The 25,148-nt window shown below is 33.7% G+C and overlaps 1 protein-coding gene across 2 annotated transcripts in view; it reads right to left on the reverse strand.

The window, feature by feature from the left end:
- The window catches only part of LOC143910871 (calpain-1 catalytic subunit-like), a 141,045-nt gene that overhangs the window by 17,909 nt on the left and 97,988 nt on the right, over window positions 1-25,148 (reverse strand). For both annotated transcript variants that reach the window (XM_077429478.1, XM_077429479.1), the window contains one exon: window positions 12,889-13,106. In XM_077429478.1, coding sequence (XP_077285604.1) covers window positions 12,889-13,106 — 218 coding nt within the window. The remainder of the gene's footprint in view (window positions 1-12,888; window positions 13,107-25,148) is intronic.

The raw sequence follows: 25,148 nt of genomic DNA on the forward strand, positions 1-25,148 counted from the left end.
GGTAGCAACGATTTTAATAAAAAAATAATAATATTCAACGATATTGTCGTCATAGAAACTTTGATTTGTTTTCGATGCTCCCAACCAAACCTTACATAGTTATAAAGTCTCTTTAGAAATTATATATTAGATTCCAGAGTACAACAAATAAGCTATGTAGATATGTACATACGGTGATTCCCATATTTGAAGAAATGTAGGAGAAATTTATTAAAATAGTGGGATCTAATGAATATACGAGCACGTCCGTGCCACAGTTTTGAGTATGTATTATATGTTGTTAAAATAACATAATATTTACAGGGCTCTTTTTATATAACACGGGTATGGGTTTCATCTTGCATTCTACTCATACATACATACACGCACAGCTTGAATTTTGATAGTCTAATTACATGTGTGCGAATAGGATGCAATGCTATGCTTACGTGATATCGGATTATCATCTGTTTCAAATGTAATTTCACTCCATCGATGAATTTTCATCAAGTTGAGACAATTTCATTTCTCCATTGACATATACATATGCTCTCTATTGTATTAAAGATACAAAATGTAAGATGTTAGATCTGACAACTTCAGCAAAGAACCTCGTGTATTGCCAGAGTAGTGGCGGCTAGGAACAAAGTGCTCCACGGAGACAAGAGCAAAATAATGTTAGAAACACCTGAATTGCCTTATATAGGAGTGGCGGTGGTCTCTGACCGGATAATATGATAGCCAGAGTTTCTGGGATTCCAGATCCCGGTGATCAGCTTCCTATTGAAAATCGAAAAAATACAAAATAAAACAAACTCGGACAATTAACCGCAACGATTGAGCCATCTTGTCGACTTTTTGTTTGGCGCCAAAGGCGGCTCTCGCACCTTTGACGACGTCACATAAAAAAAGCAGCGCTTAATGACGTAGCGTCCCTTTGTCGATGTGGTAACGGTCGGTAATTACCATTTCCAGACCTGATGGACTCTGTCCAATCGTAAAGTCAGTCCACACCACATCAATCAATCAATTCGACTGCTAAAGGTTAATAAGCAGAATTTGAGAGTAAAAGTATGAAATTCTTAAATTTATTAGTCCACTGGTTCATTACGATCAGATCAGATCAGATGTTGCTGATTCGGTGGGTATTGATTGTGTAATGTTTTAACAGTGAATTGAATTAAGGTTCAATTAATTGACTTTTGTTATTGTAGATTTTGAACTTTAAATATGACTCGTTCTACATACATATAAAGGTCAAATTTTTATATCTTCCGTATATATTTACATATATAATATATACGGTAGGTTTATATTATATATTGTTCATTAGTACATGCAGCTTTTCGGGAAAAGCTTTTGAATAAGAGTTTTTTATTTTATTTTTTTACTTTTTTGCGATTCATGATGCGTGTGGCGAATCGGGTCAATCGAACTCGCTAGGTTTTTCGTTTTCATATTTCAGTGCGGAAACTCACAACCGGAATTTCGTGTATACGAATTTCCCTAATTTTCCCCGCTCATTCATATTCACGCTGCGGCAAACGTGCACCGGTGGTTTTCGAATGTCGTAAAAAACTCTCGATGTTGCACGGGCAAAGTTGAAAATTCAAAAGGGGAAAATTCGACGCGAAGAAAACTCAATTTTCCGCAAAGTCTCGAAGGAATCGTCTTCCTTTTACGCCGCGATCCAGCAAGACGCTAAATAGAATGTTACATGTATAATATATATGTATGTATTTATGTACATACATACAGTTTAAAATAATTAGCACGTTATATATTGCAACACACATACCACCTGCTTTTACATATTAAATATGAACTTATAGATTTAATTCTTAAAAATTGTTGATTTTTGAACAATATTTTTTTTTATTAGATTAATGGATGGATTTATGTATGTATATAAATTTTAAAATAATTAAATAACGTTCAAAGGGCTTTAACCCACACCAAAACCCATCCACAGATCTAAGATCGCACTTTTGAATGTGTTCTTACCATAATAGAAAGAATACACTCAAAAGTGCGACATAGCAGACTCTATATGTATATACATAGCTGTGATAAGCGTGTCTTCATATAATTATTAATTCGTACGATCTTGTTATTTCGACAAGTTTCTTCTACATTTCTTTAAATATGGAAATCAATGTTAATACAATCTCTCCATTTACTCCGCTCTCATTTACTGTAATCTCATATGAACTTAATTTTACAAGCTTTTATACATTCTCACATACGTATTCTCACATAAAATGAAATAAAATAATATATTTGTTATTTTCGGGGAACAATTATTGAAGTGTTTTGGCCAAACTTATACGTAGCTGTCATTTGACGTAGAGAGCGTTGAAGAGAAATGTTCTGGAGCACACAATCCTCATTAGAGGATCAATGGAGGAATGACAGTATGGATAAGAACATACATATTTAGGGTCTTTGCTGCCTACGGTGTAGGGATCCCAAATCTGTGTATTCGAATACTTTTAAACACACATTTTTATATTATTTTCAATCTACAGCACATTTGATTATATTTGATGTACCAGAATAGGAAAAAAATATTATATGTATACCTTTCTAAAACTTAATCTAAATAATTTAAAGCTACTATTTGGTATTCAACATTCGAATATATACATATATATATATATATATATATATATATATATATATATATATATATATGTAGGTATTCGAATATTCGGTAACCCTACTACGGTGACATTAGCAGAATGAAATTACTAAATGTACCGTACATTGAAGAATTAGACTGCTCAAAATTCATTGTAAAAAATACAAAATTCTGTAGCTCTACAAAACATTAAAAAAATAATTATGACATAAAAAAAGCTTTTCAAGAACAAATTTTTTTCAGTGTTAAATAATTACAAGACTTTTCAATTTTGTATATTATTTTTTTACATATTCTTCATTTTACTTTCTAACATATCTAAGCTATATTCGAAATTATTAAAATTCGGATATGTATATATGTGTATACATTTGAGGCATTATTCGCGTGCTAAAAAATGTGTTAACATATATATGTTTCATTGAGCCAATTAAGATTGCGGATGTGCACAAAATTAGAACTGAATTCATTACGAAAAAAATCAGTATTACACAATACGTTACACACAAAAAATAAAAGTAAAAATCGGTTGATTAATCGGACTCGAGCCACACAACAAACACTCGTGGCCAAATGAATCGAATAAAGTACACATACGAGAGCGTTCGAAAAAAAAGACATAAAGAAAAGAAAAAAACCTCGAATGAATTGTATGTAAATTGGTCAAAGAGTCGAGTTAATCGCCACGTAATGGATTGAATGCGTAATCGAAACGAAGAGTGATGATACCGAAGTACCATTTTTATTTTGGTTCTGCCTTTTTTCATCGTATTGTTTATTATTTTTATTTCACCGTGCACACTGGCATTCATGCGTTGCGCGAGCTTTTACAATTCAACATTTCCCTTTTGAATAAGTCTAGTTGCCTTTTACGGCCTTTTCGTCATACCTGATGATATTCATCATTCGGGTTGACATTCAAATCTATTCCAGATCGTGCCGGCATCTGTGCCACATTCCCAATTTTACGTGGGAAACTTGCACAAGTGCAAAAAACAAAGTGCACGCGTCCAAATATGTCATTTTTGACGGGCCAATATATGTAAATACATATACATTTATGTATATGCCCACAATTCGAAACAATCGATACTTGTGTATGAAAGGCTTGATGATTAATGAGTTTGTGGTCAAAATCTTCGAATCAAATCGGTTAATTTTTATTAAACTTCAACTAAAAAGTTCAACGGAATCTCATAGATTTATAATAATGTATATATACGTATATCACATTAAATTTTAATATACAAAAACAAATTGAAAGTTTCATATATTATTAAAATATACGAATATTATATTTATATATGTATTATAAGATATACTACAGTATATAATTAACTCTTGTCTATATATTGTATTACAGCTTAGCGAAAAATTCTATATTAAAATAAATTTATGATTATTATGGATTATTGTTATACCCATTAGATTTAAATAATTACTTCATAGCATCACGCTATATTACAGTCTGTAATTACACTGATCGCAATACCCTGCTTTTTTAACACAAATCCGTCCAATCAAAATAAGTCGTCTAAAGAAGTATGAACAATTTTTTATTCTATTTATTTTTTTAATGGCAAATTTCTAATTATTTTTTAAATTTAATTTTATTATACCACAATGTGCCATAGCCAAATATATTAGTAACTAATATATTTAGCCAATGGCCAAATATATTAGTTATATTTATTTATTTATTTTACAGGTATGCAATAATTATTAACATCCACAGAAACAAGGCAATAATTATTAACATCCACAGAAACATCTTTGGTCAAATTTGCAGCATTTTACACAATTCAATGAAATTCGAAATGCTGAAAATTCAAAATTTGCGACAAATGGGAAAAATTTACCAATTTATTGGAACCGCTTCAATGAAAAACAGATACGTTTGCAAACTCTGATAGAAAACGATCGACCTGGCGATCACATATTCTGGCCAGCAGCAACCGGCGGGATTTGAACAAGTGAACACTTTGTTTGAAAGCATTATATGCCACTAGTCTTAAAAAAATAACAAACTGAAATTAATAACTGTAATATATATATATATATATCCTACAATTAATTACATCTACCACAGAGGTATCCTTTAACACGCTTCAAGAAGGCACTAATGCTTTTAGCACCTCTTGCATATGAAGGTTATTCATCATCATCATTCACCATCCACTGCTGGATGAAGGCCTCTCCAACACGCACACATTCACAGGGACGTCATTTCAGTTTTTTCTTAGGGGTGGCACGCAAAAATTGGTCAAATTGATTTTTTTAATATCGGAATAAAAATGGAAAATATTCTTTCCATAAACCTCATTGAGTTTTAAAATATAAAAAAATAAGCTTATTTTTGAAAAAATAATTATAAAAATATTATGTAAAAAGTTAAAAAAGCTTTTTTCGCCCGCGGCGAATTTTATTATGTTTGTATTTTTAATAAATACTATACATTATTGATGTAACAAACGATAATCATGATGTAATTATTTTAGTTATTGTAAGTTTTTATAAATTAAAAATAATCACATGAGTAGGTACATATTATATCGAATAAATTCAGGATTTGAATACATGTACATACATATGCAGTTTAAACTACCCCTTTTTTTTCATATATAAAAGATCTCAAGGCTGACAGTAAATTTTATGCATTATGGGCTTATAATTATTTAAGCGTGTTTAAATATTTCCTATCTGTAAAGTTATAACTAACGACTTTTCTAAAATGTATTTAAAGACATTTTTATAGAGGCGCCTCTCTGAACGATATTGCCCATCTCTTACGATATCCATCTGGACATCGTCTGGCATCAGTGTTGAGTTTCTACTTGGCAATGCTATCTTTAGCGGGACGAGCTGTCAGGCCGAAGGTTGTCAACTTGTGGGTGGCTCGTTCAAAACGTGGACCGGCCTTTTGCGTGTGACAGGACTTCAGGAGCCATACTCCCCTGACAATGAATGCCCAATGCCCATGTTTAATGAGCACGAGGCATTCATTGCTCTGAATAGTCTGAACTCACCCTAAAAGGGACCTGGAAAACAGCTGTGATATGCAAACAATAACGTATATACATAAATATGTACATATGACCCTTCATAACTCCTCTACAGCCCAGATGCAACAGGATAACCGACGGTGATGCATGTGCAGTTTTGACGTGGCCTTAATTGCAGATGAACCGTCAGAGCGTGACGTCACCGTGTCTCGGGTCATGCAACTTGGACTGGAATCAGATCCTCACCAGGTTCTTGGATAAGATCAAACATGAGGAATCCCATTGTTTCCTCGGAGCACAATACTACAACAGTGCCAACTTCCCATACAGGTGTCCGAGCTGTGCTCGTTCAACATCCGATATATTGTGTGTATGTGTATAATAGAGTGCATACATAAGTTGTTGCAGGTGTGTTGCACTAAATTCGTCAATTGTTGGTTTTGTGATGCTCCTGCTTCTTGCAGGCTGTGGGATCGAGTCTAATAAATTGTATGGATTCACAGAATTACTCAGCGCGTATAATGAGAACGGTACGAGCATTAGTAGAGAAGCTCTCACAATATTTATAAAAGCATCAAACGCGCTGCACGAAGAAGAAGAAGAGCGTGAAGTGGATCTTAAACTTTTAAAGGTTTTTTTTGGTTTGGTTAAAACAAACGGCTCTTCAACGAGAAGCACTCGGAATGTTCCGGTAATCTGGACAGCTGTCGATCGTCAGTTTTTTGTATTATTCTTACTTCATTTTGTTTCTACAATTGTCATTTGACGACGAAGCGTATAACTTCAATTCCATAGTTTAATTTAGACCAGCAAAATTAGTAAAAAAAGTTTTATGAACTTATATGTAGGTACATACATTGTATATATGTACATATATATGAATGTATGTATGTACATATATAGTTATCTTCTGATCCTTATGTATATATATGTATGTATGTACATATATGCAGGCGCGGCTCGTGCATAGGAACTGCGGAGCTGCAGCACCTATGTATATCTATGTATATTACATCGTTCAGAGTTTACTTCATTATAGGTTCTACATAATCTTGCAATAGGTGCATTTAATCCGAGATTAGTGTTACAGACAGGGATATGGAAGGTTTTAGTTAAGGGGTATCTAGGGTATCTAAAGGGTATAGAAAGCGATATATGATTTAGGATGTCAGTACTACCAATTCCGTTATTAATTGCTTTGTGGAGGAAAGTTAAATCAAGCAAGGTACGGCGCGATTTTAGGGACTGCATTTTAAAATAATTTAAACGTTGGTCATAGGGACATCTGTGTGATATTTCAGAAGAAGTAAAGTGTTTCGTAAACGAGCGTTGAATTGATTCAATGCGCTGTGAATGACGGCTTTATAATGGGTTCCAAGCTATACTAGTATACTCGATGTGATTTCGCACTAACGCACCGAATAGTACAATTTTTGTTTCAACTGAGCGAAATTCGGTGGTATTACGTTTAAGAAAACCCAGCATTTGAACGGATTTCCCAATAACATGGTCCATGTGAGAAACAAAGGAAAGTCGCTTATCAATCAGGATCCCAAGGTCGCGGAATTCTTGCATTTCCTGTAAAAGTGCACCATTAATTGAATACTCAAATTGTAAGGGTTCCTTTTTACGGGTAAATTTTATATGATAACATTTGGTGATATTTAAACTCATGTTGTTTGATTCGCACCACGACCAGACTCTATTGAGATCTGATTGCAATTGTCTACATGATGTAGTCGAAGCGGTGATATATAGCTTTAGATCGTCTGCAAAGATTGCAAACTTGGAGTGTTTGATAACCAAACTGATATCATTGATAAAAAGTAAGAGTAGAATGGGAGCAAGATGGGATCCTTGCGGTACACCAGAGGTAGCATAATAAGTGTGTGATTTATAGCTGTCGGTCATTACTATTTGCGACCTATTACCAATTTAGGATTTAAGCCAATTTAGAAGAGATCCTTTTTGTATCGACCGAATCTAATTTGTTAATAAGTATATTGTGATCGATTTTATCAAAAGCACTTTTAAAATCCGTATAAATGGCGTGAATTTATAGACCTTTATATATTTCACTGCTGATATCTTTTGGACAGAAATCCATGTTGATTTTTACAAATGCTTTTGCGGATGTGGTTAGTAAATGAGGGAGTTACAAGAGATTCAAATAGTTTACTGAAACAAGATAATATCGAAATTGGTCTGTAATATTCTACATTTTTTGGATCACCCTTCTTAAAAATAGTTACGATTTTACCTTCTTTCCATATATTTGGAAACGTGCTGTTTTGTAAAGATTTATTAAATATGAGGAATAAAGGTAGATAAAGTGCAGAACTACAGCATATACTGATATACTATCATCATCATCATCATTTACACCAATTTGCCATCCACTGTTAGAATAAAGTCTCACCAACACGCTTCTAATCGTTTCTCTTTTGGGAAACTCTCATTCATATCATCCCACATATTTGTATGATTTCATCCACTCATCTCCACTATGGCCTTCCTTTTACCCTTTTTACAATCTCTCGGGTACCATTCGAACGCTTCTTTCGTCTATCTATCCGTTCTCTTTGCAACGTGACCCGCCCATTGCCATTACAATATCTTTACTCGCACCATTACAAAAACCACCTTTGTCATACTTCTATCGGGCCGCCGAGAGAAATAAAGGGCCCTGTGAAAAATATCCCTATGACAAATTAAAAAAAAGATCTTATAGATATATTTTTAATATGCGAAAAATCTATCAGAACTATACTAAATATATAAAAATACGGCCCTGATCCCACGTATTCCGTTTTATCTCCTCGTTATGCCAAGCTTACAGCGTTCCATACTTATTTTAGTGCACTGGACATTATGCAGCAGTATGGCGTTCAATACCCATGTTTCGCATCCACACATCATCACTGGCAAGACACATTGACCAAATATCATTTTCCTCAGACACGGTGCCACTTTAGATTTTAAAATGACATTCATTCACTCAAATAGGTACACTCCACCCTAATTTCGGTAAATGGATTATTACTAACATTGAGCTCGCCCAAAAGAGAATATTTGCCACGAAAATCGCGAATACAGAATATTTGGCACTCTTGTCCTCGTTAGTATGATGGATTTTTCGGCTGCCAGATGTTCCGTTATAGAGATTTTAGTGAATTTTGGACGAGCGTTTTGTGCGCAATAATCCCCGAACCCTAATTTCATATATCTCCTAATTTCCTCTTTTTTATTATTGAGCATCTGTTTATTTCCAGATATTTCAATTATTTGTATATACAGATATATGTACATATCTGCATTTGGCCTGAACAAAAAACGCGAATTTTGGATTTTCGTCGATGGACCCAATGAAAAACTTTAGTCTTATCAAGCTTAAAATAAAAAAAAATATTTTAAACAAAATCCTGTGCCACCAACCTATCGATTTATCTCGACAAAATATCGAAAAAGTAGGTTTTTTTCATATATCCATTTTTCGAGAAAAGTTTTGATTTTATTGCCATTAAAAAATTAAATAAACACTCAATACTCACTTATTGGAGTTTATATTGGTCGATTATGATAAGTTTTGACTGATAAACGAGATTTTAAAGTCGCAAAGTCGAGAATTCAAAGTTTGTATGGGGGAAGCGTTATTTTCAGAAAATTTTCATTTTTTCACAAAATTTTCATGAGAGAGTTAGAATTAATGTGAATAAATCAAGATCAGATGTATGCAATTACAAAGTATTCGATATCATTTAACTTAAATGTTGTGGATTCATAAAAGGTGTCATTAAAGTGAGTAAGTAACCACCATGACCATCAATCAATACATCCATACTAGTAATCTACCATTACATTATGTATGTATATTCATATATAGAAACCGGTGTTCGATTTATAAAATTTATCACTTAAATTCTTAAAGTTGTATAATATTATATTTTTATTATAAAAGTAGTTGTAGAATGCGCTATTTTTACTTTAAAAAAAGTATCTATTTCGTCTATGTAATACGATAGCCTAATACGAAAATGCATATAAACGCAAGGTTGAGTGTTTATACATACCTACATCTACATATGTATATACGAGTGTAAATAGTCACCGACAGTATACTTTATGTATGTACATATATGTATGCATATATTTTTTTTAATATATATTTTTCATATATGTACCTACATAAACATCTATGTATTTGACGGGAAATATTTTCTTTTAGTTAATTCGCGACACGATACGTAGGCAATTTTTTATAATGTCTATTTATTTATGCACTTTTAAAAGTGATCAAGTGGTATATACATTATTTCTATCCACATAGATTGACCGTGTTATAAGCGTCATTAGTGAAACATCAAGAGAAAGACAAGCACTAGAAAGTAGAATTATAAAATGGATCATCCTTTAAGACACGACTAGAATGCAGTGCAACTAATGCAATTCGAAACAGAACATTACTAGAATGAATGCAATTTGTGCAGTAGGTCAAAAACGACGAAAGGAAATGGCGAAGTAAAAATGTAATTTTAACACATTAAATACATAAAAAAATATATAAAAAAATTCTCACGTAACAAATAAATTGCACGATAAGTGATACGTCCTGTCGATTTATTTTTTTTCAACGGGCGATCGTTAAAGCTTAATGAGTTAATTCGCCTCAATTAACACATCCCCAACATATACGTTACATTTAAGTGTAACAGGTGTCAGATATCAAACAATAATTGGGCTGCATACAATAGGACTATAATATAATTGAAATGTACACGTGTAAAATTCATTTATTTGTTCACACTTTACAATTCATTCACGCTGTGCGAATCGCAAGTGGTTTTTTTTTTTTGAACATTTATTGAATCGTATTGAATATGCACGTTTGAACACAATGACACAACAATAGAACAGAAGGCTTATGAAAAAAATAATATGTATGTAAGAGGCTATAGAATATTATGGTTCTTTTTGTGTGTCGAACGCACAGTTAACGGAAGAGTGCTGTGTTAAATCAATTATTGGCAAAGAGTGCGAAATGTGGTCTCGGATGGAAAAAATAAGCGTAAAAAAATAGTAGCGGCTGCTACCGAACGTTTACCGTTTGTTACCCAATAGTCGACTCATCGTCGACTATGACCACGATGGTATCCAAGGTTCAATGCCATCGAAGTTGACAATACTATTTTTCATTTGCGAGAAGCAAAGTTCTTGTACTATGCAAATATAGCATAGGGCGATTTGAATTTTAATAACGGTTTGGTTGAAAATCCGTTGCGCAATGTTAATATCGCGAAATTTATCGGTTATGGTAATAATTGTGTTGCTAGGGTTGAATGTCGTGTCTTACTATATTTGGTATGATTTAATCAAACGTTGTATTGATTATCACAAAAACCTAAAATGTTTATACATACATACCTACATATATATGTCCAATGTACTTCAAAATAGATTTTTTTAAATGCTGTAAAGTCCACGTATGTCCATATATAAATTTGAATTTTTCAAAAATTTTGTCAGACGAAATCAGACGATAAAATCGAAAGCGATGTAAGACGAGGCTAGTAATAAAATATAATATCAGCAAAAAGTGGTTATGTACGATTTGTGTATTTATTTATTTATTTAAAAATATTTAGGAAAGGTATCTTAGCTGATGGATTCAAGGAGTGATAAAAATCAAAAATGAAAATGAAATATAACAAAATAAACGGAGAAAAATAAAATAAAAAATAAACGATGAAATCAAAGAAAAGAAAATACAACAGAATAAACTGAGAAAGGAAGAACTATAAAACCCATTTATTTTTAGTAATATATCAAGTGCATTTTTAAAAAGGTTTAGCTTATTAGAAGTTACTAAATTATTTGTAACTTCTAATAAGCTAAGCCTTTTAGCTTATTAGAAGTAAGAAAAGTAAGAAAATTTAAATTTAAAAGACTATTCCAAATTTTAACCACTCTATTTGAAAACAAGGATTCTCTAATTATTTTGTGGTAAATATCTTTCTAGAGCCTGTGAGGATGACCTCTCAGATGAGTGTTTTTATTAAACGTAAGGAGACTAATCATTGAAAAATTGTAATGGTTATTTATAATTTTATAGGCTTCAATTAGGTCACCTCTCATTTTTCTCGTCTCCAAAGTGGAAAAATTCATTCTTTTCAATCTCATAACGGAATTCGAATTATCTCCAAAATACACATACATATGTACATACATAAAAACACACACATACTTTTCTTAATAATGAAAATGTGATCAGTGATCGATTTTGAGTTCAAATCAGTCAAAATCTCGAGGTCGAAGTTTCGCATGATTCGGAGTCCGAGTCGTAAATAATCAACCGACACCGACTCCATTTTTTATTATTTTCTTTATCAGATTGTGTGTCAACTAGAGTCTCCAATTATATTAAAAAGTCCACTAATATTATAAATTGAAATTTAATAATTTATTTATGAAAATCACGAATTTAAATTACATTATAAATAAAATCGTCGAATTGCACGTATTTTGATGTGTTTATTTTCATTTTTACTCTCATTTTTTTAAATTAAATTAAATTGTTTGTTTATGAAATTGATACACACACACACTATGGATGCATGTACTTAATTTTTATTTATACCTGTTTCATTACCAATAATTCAAAACTTCATCTATTACTATTACGTACAAATATATGTATATATGTATGTATGTATATAGATAAGATAAAAAACGGGCAGCAGGAAACAAGCGAATTGTGTTGAAATTAAAATTCAGATGATTTAAATGATTATTATTATGATTTTTAAGGATGTCTAATTCCTTGACATATGTCACAAGATTGTGCGAAAATTTCATTAGGCCGACAATTAAACATTAAAATATAAACATAATATCTGCTTTATAATCAGAATCAGTCCGCAGTACGTATTTTGAACGCTTTTAAAATAATTTGATCCGTCAAACAAGATAATCGTATTAAATACACTTATAATATTTTTTATACACACTCACTACGTGTAATTACAAACTCGTTCTATCTAGTAAACACAGTTTTCCTCGGAAAAAATTATAGTTGACGGCCATGTTAGTCTTAAAAAAATTGATAATAAGTACGCACGAACGTAAAAAAATAATTAAAAAAATCCACACTGCTACAATTTTTTACGCGTCTGTTGTAATTTGAGTTTACGCGTCTGTTGTAATTTGAGAGTATTTAGTGTAATAAGCATTCGTGTAGGCATTTCGTTAATGGAGTACAAAACAACTTACCTAAACATGCCAGAGTAGTTCTCTTCGAAGTCTTGATCTGGAGGGACAACCCTCTCTAGGAACCTGGGGGTGAGGGCGAGTGAGGAAGCAGCTGCCAGCAGCCAGGGGTCGCCAAGCTCTCCAGCATCCACGGACAATCGGGTAGCATCGCTGGAGCCCGAAGCAGACCCCGATCCGTTCGATGAATTATTTGAAAACACTGGACATTGACACATCTCCTAGAAAGATCAAATCGAAAAGTTTCATTAACACGTCTACTCTTTAAAAGTTTTTATCAAAAAGATCAAACATTTGACAACTTTTTCTCTGGCGAATGTCGCATATAAAAATGTGAAATTTACGCTCCGTTGAAATCCGATTGAACTGTCTAGACAGCCGTCGAATGTGACAGCAAACTTGACAGATATAAATTGAGTCTAAAAAGCATGCGATCCGTTTTCGACGCTATATTACGCGTTTCATCAATCAACTCGGAAAATTCGAACTTACATAATCACAATAAATGAATTAATAATTCCGCCTCTCTTAAAATTTAGATACGAATCTCGAGGAAATAAGATGACGGCAAAAAAAAAAATTACTAATACAATCTTTATATATATGTATGTAGATTTAAGCACATTGATAAGAAACATCCGCTAAAATGAAAAAAATGTTCAAGAACTCCCCGAAGCGAATAAACGGATTAAAAGGAAAATCTGCCTTTATCATAATACGTACGTTCGGTTGCTTATCGAAACGATGTCAAAAGTGATTTATTACAGTTATACCGTACTCGTTATAATAATACGTAAACTTCGCTTAATTGACTTTGTTAGAGCGCTATCGCCACGCAATCGACATGCATAACGTTTATTTTATTTTTTGTTGACATTATTATTTATTTTATAACAAGCGGACATGCATATATAATATTTAAGTATTAGAATGTGCGAAAAAAATATGCATACAACATGAAGAAACTAACCGCTTGAAGAAACTAACGTGGGTAAATTATGGTTCACATGTTAACTTTTTACGGAACGAATTTACATACATATGTATATACAAACATGTACATATGTATATATGTACATGTTTGTATATACATATATACAGTGAAAATATATACTAAGTGCAAAGCCTTAAGGGTTGATAACTCATATCATTTAGAACATTTTGAGCCACACATACCTCAGTCCAAAGTCTTACGGTTTTATTTTATTTCATTTTTAAATATTTTTAGTAAAAACACCAAAATCTTACAGTTAATTGCTAATAATGCCCAAGTTAAAAGTGGTATGTTAGTCAATTAATGTATTTCTATTTTTCTAATATTAATTCAATCAAATAAAAAAACAAATACAACCATCGGTGTCAACAGAAAAAAGTGTTACACAATAAATTTCCAAAAATTTGTCAAGTATGGAAAAACTGATATTGTTTTGTATTTAAAAAAGTAACTAAATTTTCTTTAAGAGGCAAAACCTTTTTAAAAACATGATTGCTTCTTGCCCTTTCTTTTAAGATATCACTCATGCAGATGTCTTGCGAATTATCAGAGTTAGGGTGTAAAAACCTAATAGAAGAAGCGCGCTGAACAAAGACCGCCATTAACAAACGACTATAATTTGAACTTATAATGTCAAATAAAACAAAAGTGTTGCTAAAATTATTTATTATTTATGTTCAAATGCCGATTTTTAATTTATATATATATATATATATATATATATATATATATATATATATATATATATATATATATATATATATATATCATCATCATCATCATTTACAGCCATTCGCCATCCACTGCTGGATGAAGGCCTCTCCAACACGCTTCCACTCGTCTCTGTTTTGCGCAACACTCATCCATCTCATTCCGCACATTTTCCTAATTTCGTTCACCCATCTTCCTTGCGGTCTTCCTTTTACTCTTTTGCCTTCTCTCGGGTACCATTCAAGCACTTTTTTTGTCCACCTTTCGTCCATCCTCCTAGCTACGTGACCCGCCCATTGCCATTTCAATCTCTTCACTCTATCCACTATGTCCACTACCCTTGTCATATTTCTCGCCCACGTGTTCCGCTTCCTGTCTTTCCTCGTTATGCCAAGCATACAGCGTTCCATACTTCTTTGAGTGCATTGGATTTTATTTTGCATCTTGGCGTTCAGTGTCCAAGTTTCACATCCATACGTCATCACTGGCAAAACGCATTGATCAAAGATCCTTTTCTTCAGGCAGAGTGGCATTTTTGATTTAAAAACAGCATTCATCCGTCCAAATGCACTCCACCCCAATTTCATACGTCTCTTTATCTCTTCATTTTTACTACCAGACATGTCAATTATTTGACCTAAATATAAATAATTATTTACTACTTCTACTGGTTTATCATCTAAGGGGATGCTATCAGGCATGCAATAACTATTGAACATTAGTTTAGTCTTATCTACGTTAATTTTTAATCCTACTTTTCTACTTTCCCTGTCCAGCTGTGTTAGTCTGATAAGTAGGTCAGCTGAATCACGAGCTACTAAAACTATATCGTCTGCGAACCGAAGGTGACTCAAAAAGCGACCATTGATGCTTACTCCGGCTGTATCCCAATCCAATTTCCTGAAAACTCCCTCAAGCACCGCATTGAATAACTTGGGCGAGATTGTATCTCCTTGTCTTACTCCTTTTCCTATGCTAAATCTATCTGTACCTGAAAAAATTTTAACTGAAGCTGTGGCATTCTTATATATTGTAGCTAACAGTCCCACATAGGGTTCCGGCACTCCCTGTGTTTTTAGAGCGTTAAGTACTGCATTATGACTAACTGTATCGAAGGCTTTCTCATAGTCGACGAAACCTAGGCACAGTGGCCGTTGATATTCGTTGGCGCGCTCGATTAGTTCGCCAACTACTTGGAGGTGGTCCATTGTGCTGAAATTTGCCCTAAACCCTGCCTGCTCTATAGGTTGGTTCTCGTCGAGGATATTCTTCAGCCTTTCTGTAATAACCTTCGTGAAGAGCTTGTAGACCGCTGAAAGTAGACTAATGGGTCGGTAGTTCTTGATATCGCTTTTGTCGCCTTTTTTGTGTATTAAAATGATAGTTGCGTTATTCCATCCTTCTGGTATAGCTTGGTTCTGGATGCATTTGCTGAAAAGCCTAGCTAAGATATTAATTAGGGGGGGGCCGCCACATTTTAGTAAGTCGATGGGAATATTATCTTCCCCTGGGGTTTTACCATTCTTTGCAGTTTTTAGCGCGGCCTCTACTTCGCTAGGCAATACTGCAGGAACCCTTTGGCCGTGTGTCGATTCCAGAGTGGGGAATTGGCCGTTGTCGTTCTCGTATAGTTTTGCATAGAACGTGTAAACTCTGTCTATGATTTCTTCTCTATTCCTAATTATTACTCCGCTCTCTGATCTGATTGCGATCATTTGGTTTTTGCCTAAGAAAAGATCCTGTTTGCACTTTTTCAGGCTACGGTTATTCTTAATGGTATTTTCTATTAGCTTGCTGTTAAAATCCCTGGCATCCCTGACTATTCTCTTCTTAATTTCCTTATTTACTAGATTGTATTCTTGCTTATTATTATCCCTATCTAAATTCCTTTTATGCTTAATTAGGTTTTTTGTTTCCGCTGAAATTTTGCTTAATTTAATCTGTTTCCTGAAACCACCTAATTTCTTACCTGTTGAGGTTAGAACCGAACTAATTACAGTGTTCAATTCCTCGATGTCTGCTTCTGGGTTTAATTTCCCGTATCGATTTCCAAGTTCGAGTTCGAATTCCTTTTTCCTAGACCTTAGTTGAGCGAAATCTGGAGAGTTACTGCATCCTTTTATTAATTTCCTACGCTCGCAATTTATATTAATGGCCATCTTGGCACGGACTAATCTGTGATCGCTGCCTATATCTACTTTACTTAAAACACTAACGTCTTTAACGGAGTGCAGGGCATTTGTTAGGATGAAATCGATCTCGTTTCTGTCTCCTTTAGGACTCTCCCAAGTCCACTTATTGTTGGTGTTTTTCCTGAAAAATGAATTAGTGATGAAGAGCCTGTTGTGTTCTGCGAATTCTATGAGGCGATCGCCTCTGTCGTTTCTTTGGCCGGTACCAAAATTGCCTACTGCTCTTTCTGTGTTTGCCTTTTGTCCTATTTTTGCGTTAAAGTCGCCCATGATTATTTTAAAGTGGTGGCGGCTATTATCGTATGCGCCCTGTAGTTTTTCGTAGAAGTCTTCTATTTCCTCGTCTGGGTGGCTAGATGTGGGGGCGTACACTTGGAAGATTTGACAAGTGTACCTGCTCGAGATTCTTAATACTACATAGCATATACGTTCCGATATGTCGTTTATTTCTATAATATTTCTTTCTATTCTCTTATTGATAAGAAACCCTACTCCTCCTATTCTACCATTTGGTAGCCCTCTCCAGTAGAGACAGTTACCACTTTTTAGGATTATTTGGTTTTCCTGTTTTCGTCTTACTTCGCTAAGTCCTACTAAATCCCATTTGATACTTTCTAGTTCATTCTCTAATGCAAGCACACTTCCTTCACTCGATAACGTTCTTACATTGTACGTGGCTAAATACAGGTTTCTATTAGCTAAGCTATCATCCATCGTCACTCTTACCTTGTTGGAGGTTTGGATATTATTTTTCTCGCATTTATCCAAGATGTGTTGAGAAAAAGGCGGTACTTGAGAGAGATTTCCATTCAAGGAGTGAGTTCTTACCGCCATAAACTCTTCTCTGTGGTCAGCTTTGACATATAGTCATCCTAGGTATCACTTGGATCACTTATGAGTTATTACATGCCATTTAACAGGGTTACTTTGTAAGTGAAAGTAGTTAGTTATGATAATAATAGATTAGCAATTGTTATACTACTTTTTTACAGATCTTTATCGTGAGACGCCTCTTTGGAGACAACGGATTTATATATGTGAGTGCGGTTTGCAATTTAATATTTTAATAATAACTTTAGTAAAGTATATAAAATTACACGAATTACTTTAATATAATTTAAATATGAAAAAGAACTGATAGACAGTTGGGAAACACCGTTTCTGTTTGCTATTATTCTATTAAGTAAAGTTCGTTAAAGATTTTTGGCTGGAAGCAATTATGTGGAAGATTTATTGCTTCTGTGGGACCGACTTGGCTGGCGAAGGACCCTTTTTTTGTATTCAGGTAGGGAGATGTATCTCGTTTGACACCGATTTGACACAAAAATTAGCACAAAATTTTTCGAAATAACTGATATAAAACCGCTTTTTACGACCGATTTGCTGTTTATTTTTACACTTAAATTATACTAGGATGCAATTAGTAAAATAAGTGATTAGATGGTTAAGTTAAATTTCGTGCAATAGCCGGGTTTAAGCGAGTAATAGCGGGAGGAACGCAGAAGCACGTCCTCCTCACATGACACGAAAGACCGAACCTTCATATATATATATATATATATATATATATAATGAAAATACTTCATTTAATACCATATATTATAGGTACTTACTTATCTTTGAATTATCGATTAAATAAAAAAAAATGTAAACAAAAGTTTTAATAGTTATTAGTTTATATAAAATAAACAAAAAATTTCCCAACCATATTTCATATTAAAAATCAACAGGTTTCTTTGCCTCTCTCAGCTATTGTTATTCTGAATATGTATCATACGTCTTATACTTGGATAATTTTGTTTTATTGTTCGTCCAAATTACGAGTAGATTTGTCTTAGTCTCGAATTCGCATCAAAAGAACAATATGGTCTAATTTGAGGCAGAGAGCCAGCGTTTGTTTGACTTACATAAGTGTATCAGTACGAATACTTAATTGCTTCAGAGCTTCGCAGTCATTCTTGGTACTAGATTCATATACCAATTTAACGTTTCTCGAATAAGAGCGTTATGCGAATTATTTACAGGCAATATAACATGAAAAACGACAATCGTATAATACATTCATACGAAAAAAATGCGATCCAATCTAGACGAAAGCGAGCAAACAACGAGGAGATCACGATTTCGCTCGCGATCTGTAGAGGCGCGATGCGGTGCTAACTGGTTATAAATAATATTAACCTTTACGACGCCGTCAACTCTAAATTATTACCAGTCACTTGTGAAGGCTCTCGAGGACCTCTAAGCCAATTACCATAGTAGAAAATGTCCCCCGAAACGAGCAAAAACTTGACGAGAGATCAAAGGGGTCCGATTACTCCAAATTTTGATCTCGTTACGCGCCGAGAGATTTTCTGACCCGTTTGCGACGGTGCAAATTAATTTCATTTTTTATTTTTTTCACTATTATCATTGTCACCGTAAAACGCGACTTACTTTGTGGCAAACAGCAGATGACAGAGAGGTTTTTCCTGGAAGTGTATAACGCGGTTCACTTTAATTAACAGACGTGTTAACAACGACGAAGACACGATAATAATTTCTATGTAAAGATAAAAGAACCAGCGCTAGCTAATCTGAATTGCGTACGTATTTTTTAATATATATAATTATACATAACTATTTTTTTAATAAAAAAATTTAAATAATGGAAATATTTAAAAAATTTAAATAATGGAAATTTTTACTCAAGTTGACAAAAATTAGAGTACTGTTGTTAACTTACAATTAGTACTCTAATTACACTAATTAGTACTATAATTACACTAATTAGTACTCTAATTACACTACGGATCAAAATATTGAAGTAAACTTGAGATAACATATAGCAAATCATTCATATAGATGCATCAGCTTTATTTACAGACCACTCCCCCTCCCCTTTTTCGTACTTTTAGGCAAATATGCTTATCAATAACAGCTTTAATGTTGGCATGAATAATTGTGAATTAATGACATATAATTTCCCTTTAATATTCGGCTTCAGTGAAAATAGTTTTATGGCATCAAATCTTATCCTTATTCTTCAGCTAAGGATCCAAATAGTTGGCCAACAATTCTCCACATGTAGCGCTCTATATAAACTGAATAAAATAATATAATTCAACGGTTTAAAATTAATCAGTTCAAACCCTACACCCTTTATAAATTTACATTCAAATTTACACTATTATGAAGAATAATATTTATATGATAGTCGCATATATTATAGTATACGTTTTAATTAATTAACCACTTTATGAAAATCTTTCGAAACAATTTTTAATAAATCTAATGAATATTCAACACAATTTAGTTTATAACTCCCTACTTTGTGTTTTATTATTTGATATTTTTACTATATCTGCCATTATTGTAATGCTTTTGTTTTTTTATGATTGGTATAAATGTATTTTTTTTCTGATATACATCTATGTGTAGGTATATATTTTTATTTTATTAGGTATATATTACCATTGTGGCGCATTAGGGACGCCGGTAATCCTACAATGATCCAAACATAAACTTAAATAAAAAAATATAGCAGCCAACGGCATAGCTTGGTGATTGCGTTAATGCAAACCACCGAGATGTTCTCGGGTTCAAGCCTTGGGTTGACCCCGATTGAAAATATTTTATTCAGAAATATTTCTGTATGCTGCTGGTCAGATAAGTCGATAGCTTCTTATCTGTAGTGCTGATGGTCAGACTTGGATATTTGTGTCCCGAAGTCGATCGTTTCTTACCTGAGTTTGCCAATTTATCTGATTTCATCATTGAAATGGTTCTCCATCAAATTGGCAAAACCACCCTACCCACTATGTCATCACTATTTGAATATTATTTCAAATTTACATATAACCTATACACTTATACACGTACAAGTTTAATACTACCTATATAGTTGTCATTCAGGGGCAACCTGTAATGGCATCATGGGAAAATATAAATGAAAAAAATATATGTATGTAATACCTTAAAACAATTTAAAAAAATGAACATAATACGATATGAAGTAATGGCACTGTAGTCAGTAGGTACATTATGTGTGTTTTGGTGGTTGGATACCATCAAAATGGGTGTAATTGTGCATGTTGGGCATTATCCAAGTGGGGTGTGGGCGTCAGTCAGTATAATGAATTAGAGATATGTCAACGAGTGTTGTCCGCAGACGTACGTATGACTTTTAGCAGATAAGCGAAGACATTTGACGACGTCGATGCAGCGAGAAGTGGTGATAACCGAACAGACTCCGAGGGTGGTCACATGTTTTACATAGTCGTACTCCTCAAATCCGATTTCCACCGTCACGAATCGATTCATCGATACTTTGTACAGGGTGTACCAATTAATCCTAATTAAATAAGTCTTATCTTAATTTTCGAAAAAAATCTTATAACTATTTATTTCTAGCATGATATATCTACATACATATGTATATAACGTAATATCATATATGTATGTATGTATGCATTTCAGGAATAGCGTTTTATTTATAAAATACATACATACAGCCGTTATACATACATACTATATGAAAGTGGTGGAAGTCCAATTTTCAGTTCCAAAAACAATACGTCTGTTTGACTTAATTCACAAATTGTTATCACTAATTTTAATTCGATATTACCAGAATCTCGGAAAAGCAAAATAAACGTATTACAGGTCACCAGTATTTTTAAATATTGTTAAATGCAAAATGTTATATTTAATGTTTTGCGTGATATTTCTCGAAATGAACATACATACATATTATATATATATATATATATATATATATATATATATATATATATATATATATATATATATATATATATATATATATATATATATATATATATATATATATATATATATATATATATATATATATATATATATATTATGATATGAGTTTGAGTTCGACCGCGCTCGGAAACGCACGCATTTGCTCTCGTTCCCATTTTGCATTTCGAAATACTCAAACTCCGCACGCATTCAACTCTAAAACTTAACCATCTACTCACCTATTGTACTAATTGCATCCTAGTATAACTTAAGTGTTTTAATAATCAGCAGATCGATCGTTAAAGGCATTTATCTCCCAGTGTATTTGTAAAATCAGTGTATTTGCATATTCTGTGTTATTGAGTTTGTCAAGAGCTCATCGTATCGCTCGTCCTTATACATATGTACCTGCTACTACCTAACCCTCGGTCCAAACAAAAAAGACCATAAATTATAATCTCCCCCACGCGAAATTTGCTTTCGTCTTTGCCCGAAACAATAAATCTTATATTTTATTGGTCGATGAACCCTGTCTCTCAACTATTTTAAAGTTACTATAAAGTTATTTCTATATTTAATCCAAATAAAGTACCTGCTGGGGTTTTATACTCTTTAGTATTTTATATAATATTTTGATACTAAAAATATCCAATTGCAAACCACACTCACATATAAATATATGTATACATATATATAAACCCGTTGTCTCCAAAGAAACATTTCACGTTAAAGATCTGTATCATTCTTAACGAACTCTGTTCCCCAACTATCTTATAGTTTTTCAAAGAAACTTACTTTAAATTAACCCTTGGAGCTTTATAATCTTTATTATATTTCATTATTAAAATATTGAATTGAAAAGCACATCCACATACATATATAAATCCGCTGTCTCAAAGAGGCTTTTCACGTTAAAGATCTGAAAAGTAGTATAACAATTGTTAACCTATTATTATCATAACTAACGAGCTACCCTATTAAATGGCATGCAATAACTCATAAGTGATCCAAGTGATACCGAGGATGAAAATCCGACACCTGACCTGAATACAGAGAAGAGTCTATGGCGGTAAGAACTCACTCCTTGAATGGAAATCTCTCTCAAGTACCGCCTTTTTCTCAACACATCTTGGATAAATGCGAGAAAAATAATATCCAAACCTCCAACAAGGTAAGAGTGACGATGGATGATAGCTTAGCTAATAGAAACCTGTATTTAGCCACGTACAATGTAAGAACGTTATCGAGTGAAGGAAGTGTGCTTGCATTAGAGAATGAATTAGAAAGTATCAAATGGGATTTAGTAGGACTTAGCGAAGTAAGACGAAAACAGGAAAACCAAATAATCCTAAAAAGTGGTAACTGTCTCTACTGGAGAGGGCTACCAAATGGTAGAATAGGAGGAGTAGGGTTTCTTATCAATAAGAGAATAGAAAGAAATATTATAGAAATAAGCGACATATCGGAACGTATATGCTATGTAGTATTAAGAATCTCGAGCAGGTACACTTGTCAAATCTTCCAAGTGTACGCCCCCACATCTAGCCACCCAGACGAGGAAATAGAAGACTTCTACGAAAAACTACAGGGCGCATACGATAATAGCCGCCACCACTTTAAAATAATCATGGGCGACTTTAACTCAAAAATAGGACAAAAGGAAAACACAGAAAGAGCAGTAGGCAAGTTTGGTACCGGCCAAAGAAACGAAAGAGGCGATCGCCTCATAGAATTCGCAGAACACAACAGGCTCTTTATCACTAATTCATTTTTCAGGAAAAACGCAAACAATAAGTGGACTTGGGAGAGTCCTAAAGGAGACAGAAACGAAATAGATTTCATCCTAACAAATACCCTGCACTCCGTTAAAGACGTTAGTGTTTTAAGTAAAGTAGATATAGGTAGCGATCACAGATTAGTCCGGGCCAAGATGGCCATTAATATAAATTGCGAACGTAGGAAATTAATAAAAGGATGCAGTAGCTCTCCAGACTTCGCTCAACTAAGGTCTAGGAAAAAGGAATTCGAACTCGAACTTGGAAATAGATACGAGAAATTAAACCCAGAAGCAGACATCGAGGAATTGAACACTGTAATTAGTTCGGTTCTAACCTCAACAGGTAAGAAATTAGGTGGATTCAGGAAACAGATTAAATTAAGCAAAATTTCAGCGGAAACAAAAAACCTAATTAAGCATAAAAGGAATTTAGATAGGGATAATAATAAGCAAGAATACAATCTAGTAAATAAGGAAATTAAAAAGAGAATAGTCAGGGATGTCAGGGATTTTAACAGCAAGCTAATAGAAAATACCATTAAGAATAACCGTAGCCTGAAAAAGTGCAAACAGGATCTTTTCTTAGGCAAAAACCAAATGATCGCAATCAGATCAGAGAGCGGAGTAATAATTAGGAATAGAGAAGAAATCATAGACAGAGTTTACACGTTCTATGCAAAACTATACGAGAACGACAACGGCCAATTCCCCGCTCTGGAATCGACACACGGCCAAAGGGTTCCTGCAGTATTGCCTAGCGAAGTAGAGGCCGCGCTAAAAACTGCAAAGAACGGTAAAACCCCAGGGGAAGATAATATTCCCATTGACTTACTAAAATGTGGCGGCCCCCCCCTAATTAATATCTTAGCTAGGCTTTTCAGCAAATGCATCCAGAACCAAGCTATACCAGAAGGATGGAATAACGCAACTATCATCTTAATACACAAAAAAGGTGATAAAAGCGATATCAAGAACTACCGACCCATTAGTTTACTTTCAGCGGTCTACAAGCTCTTCACGAAGGTTATTACAGAAAGGCTGAAGAATATCCTCGACGAGAACCAACCTATAGAACAGGCAGGATTTAGGGCAAATTTCAGTACAATGGACCACCTCCAAGTAGTTGGCGAACTAATCGAACGCTCCAACGAATATCAACGGCCATTGTGCCTAGGTTTCGTCGACTATGAGAAAGCCTTCGACACAGTGAGCCACAATGCAGTACTTAACGCTCTACAAACACAGGGAGTACCGGAACCCTACGTGGGGCTGTTAGCTGCAATATATAAGAATGCCACAGCTTCGGTTAAAATTTTTTCAGGTACAGATAGATTTAGTATAGGAAAAGGAGTAAGACAAGGAGATACAATCTCGCCCAAGTTATTCAATGCGGTGCTTGAGGGAGTTTTCAGGAACTTGGAATGGGACAAAGCCGGAGTAAGCATCAACGGTCGCTTCTTGAGTCACCTTCGGTTCGCAGACGATATAGTTTTAATAGCTCGTGATTCAGCTGACCTACTTAACAGACTAACACAGCTGGACAGGGAAAGTAGAAAAGTAGGATTAAAAATTAACGTAGATAAGACCAAACTAATGTTCAATAGGTATTGCATGCCTGATAGCATCCCATTAGATGATAAACCAGTAGAAGTAGTAAATAATTATTTATATTTAGGTCAAATAATTGACATGTCTGGTAATAAAGATGAAGAGATAAAGAGACGTATGAAATTAGGATGGAGTGCATTTGGACGGATGAATGCTGTTTTTAAATCAAAAATGCCACTCTGCCTGAAGAAAAAGATCTTTGATCAATGCGTTTTGCCAGTGATGACGTATG

The sequence above is a fragment of the Arctopsyche grandis genome, chromosome 4, assembly GCF_051622035.1.
Source record: "Arctopsyche grandis isolate Sample6627 chromosome 4, ASM5162203v2, whole genome shotgun sequence".
Lineage (NCBI taxonomy): Eukaryota > Metazoa > Arthropoda > Insecta > Trichoptera > Hydropsychidae > Arctopsyche > Arctopsyche grandis.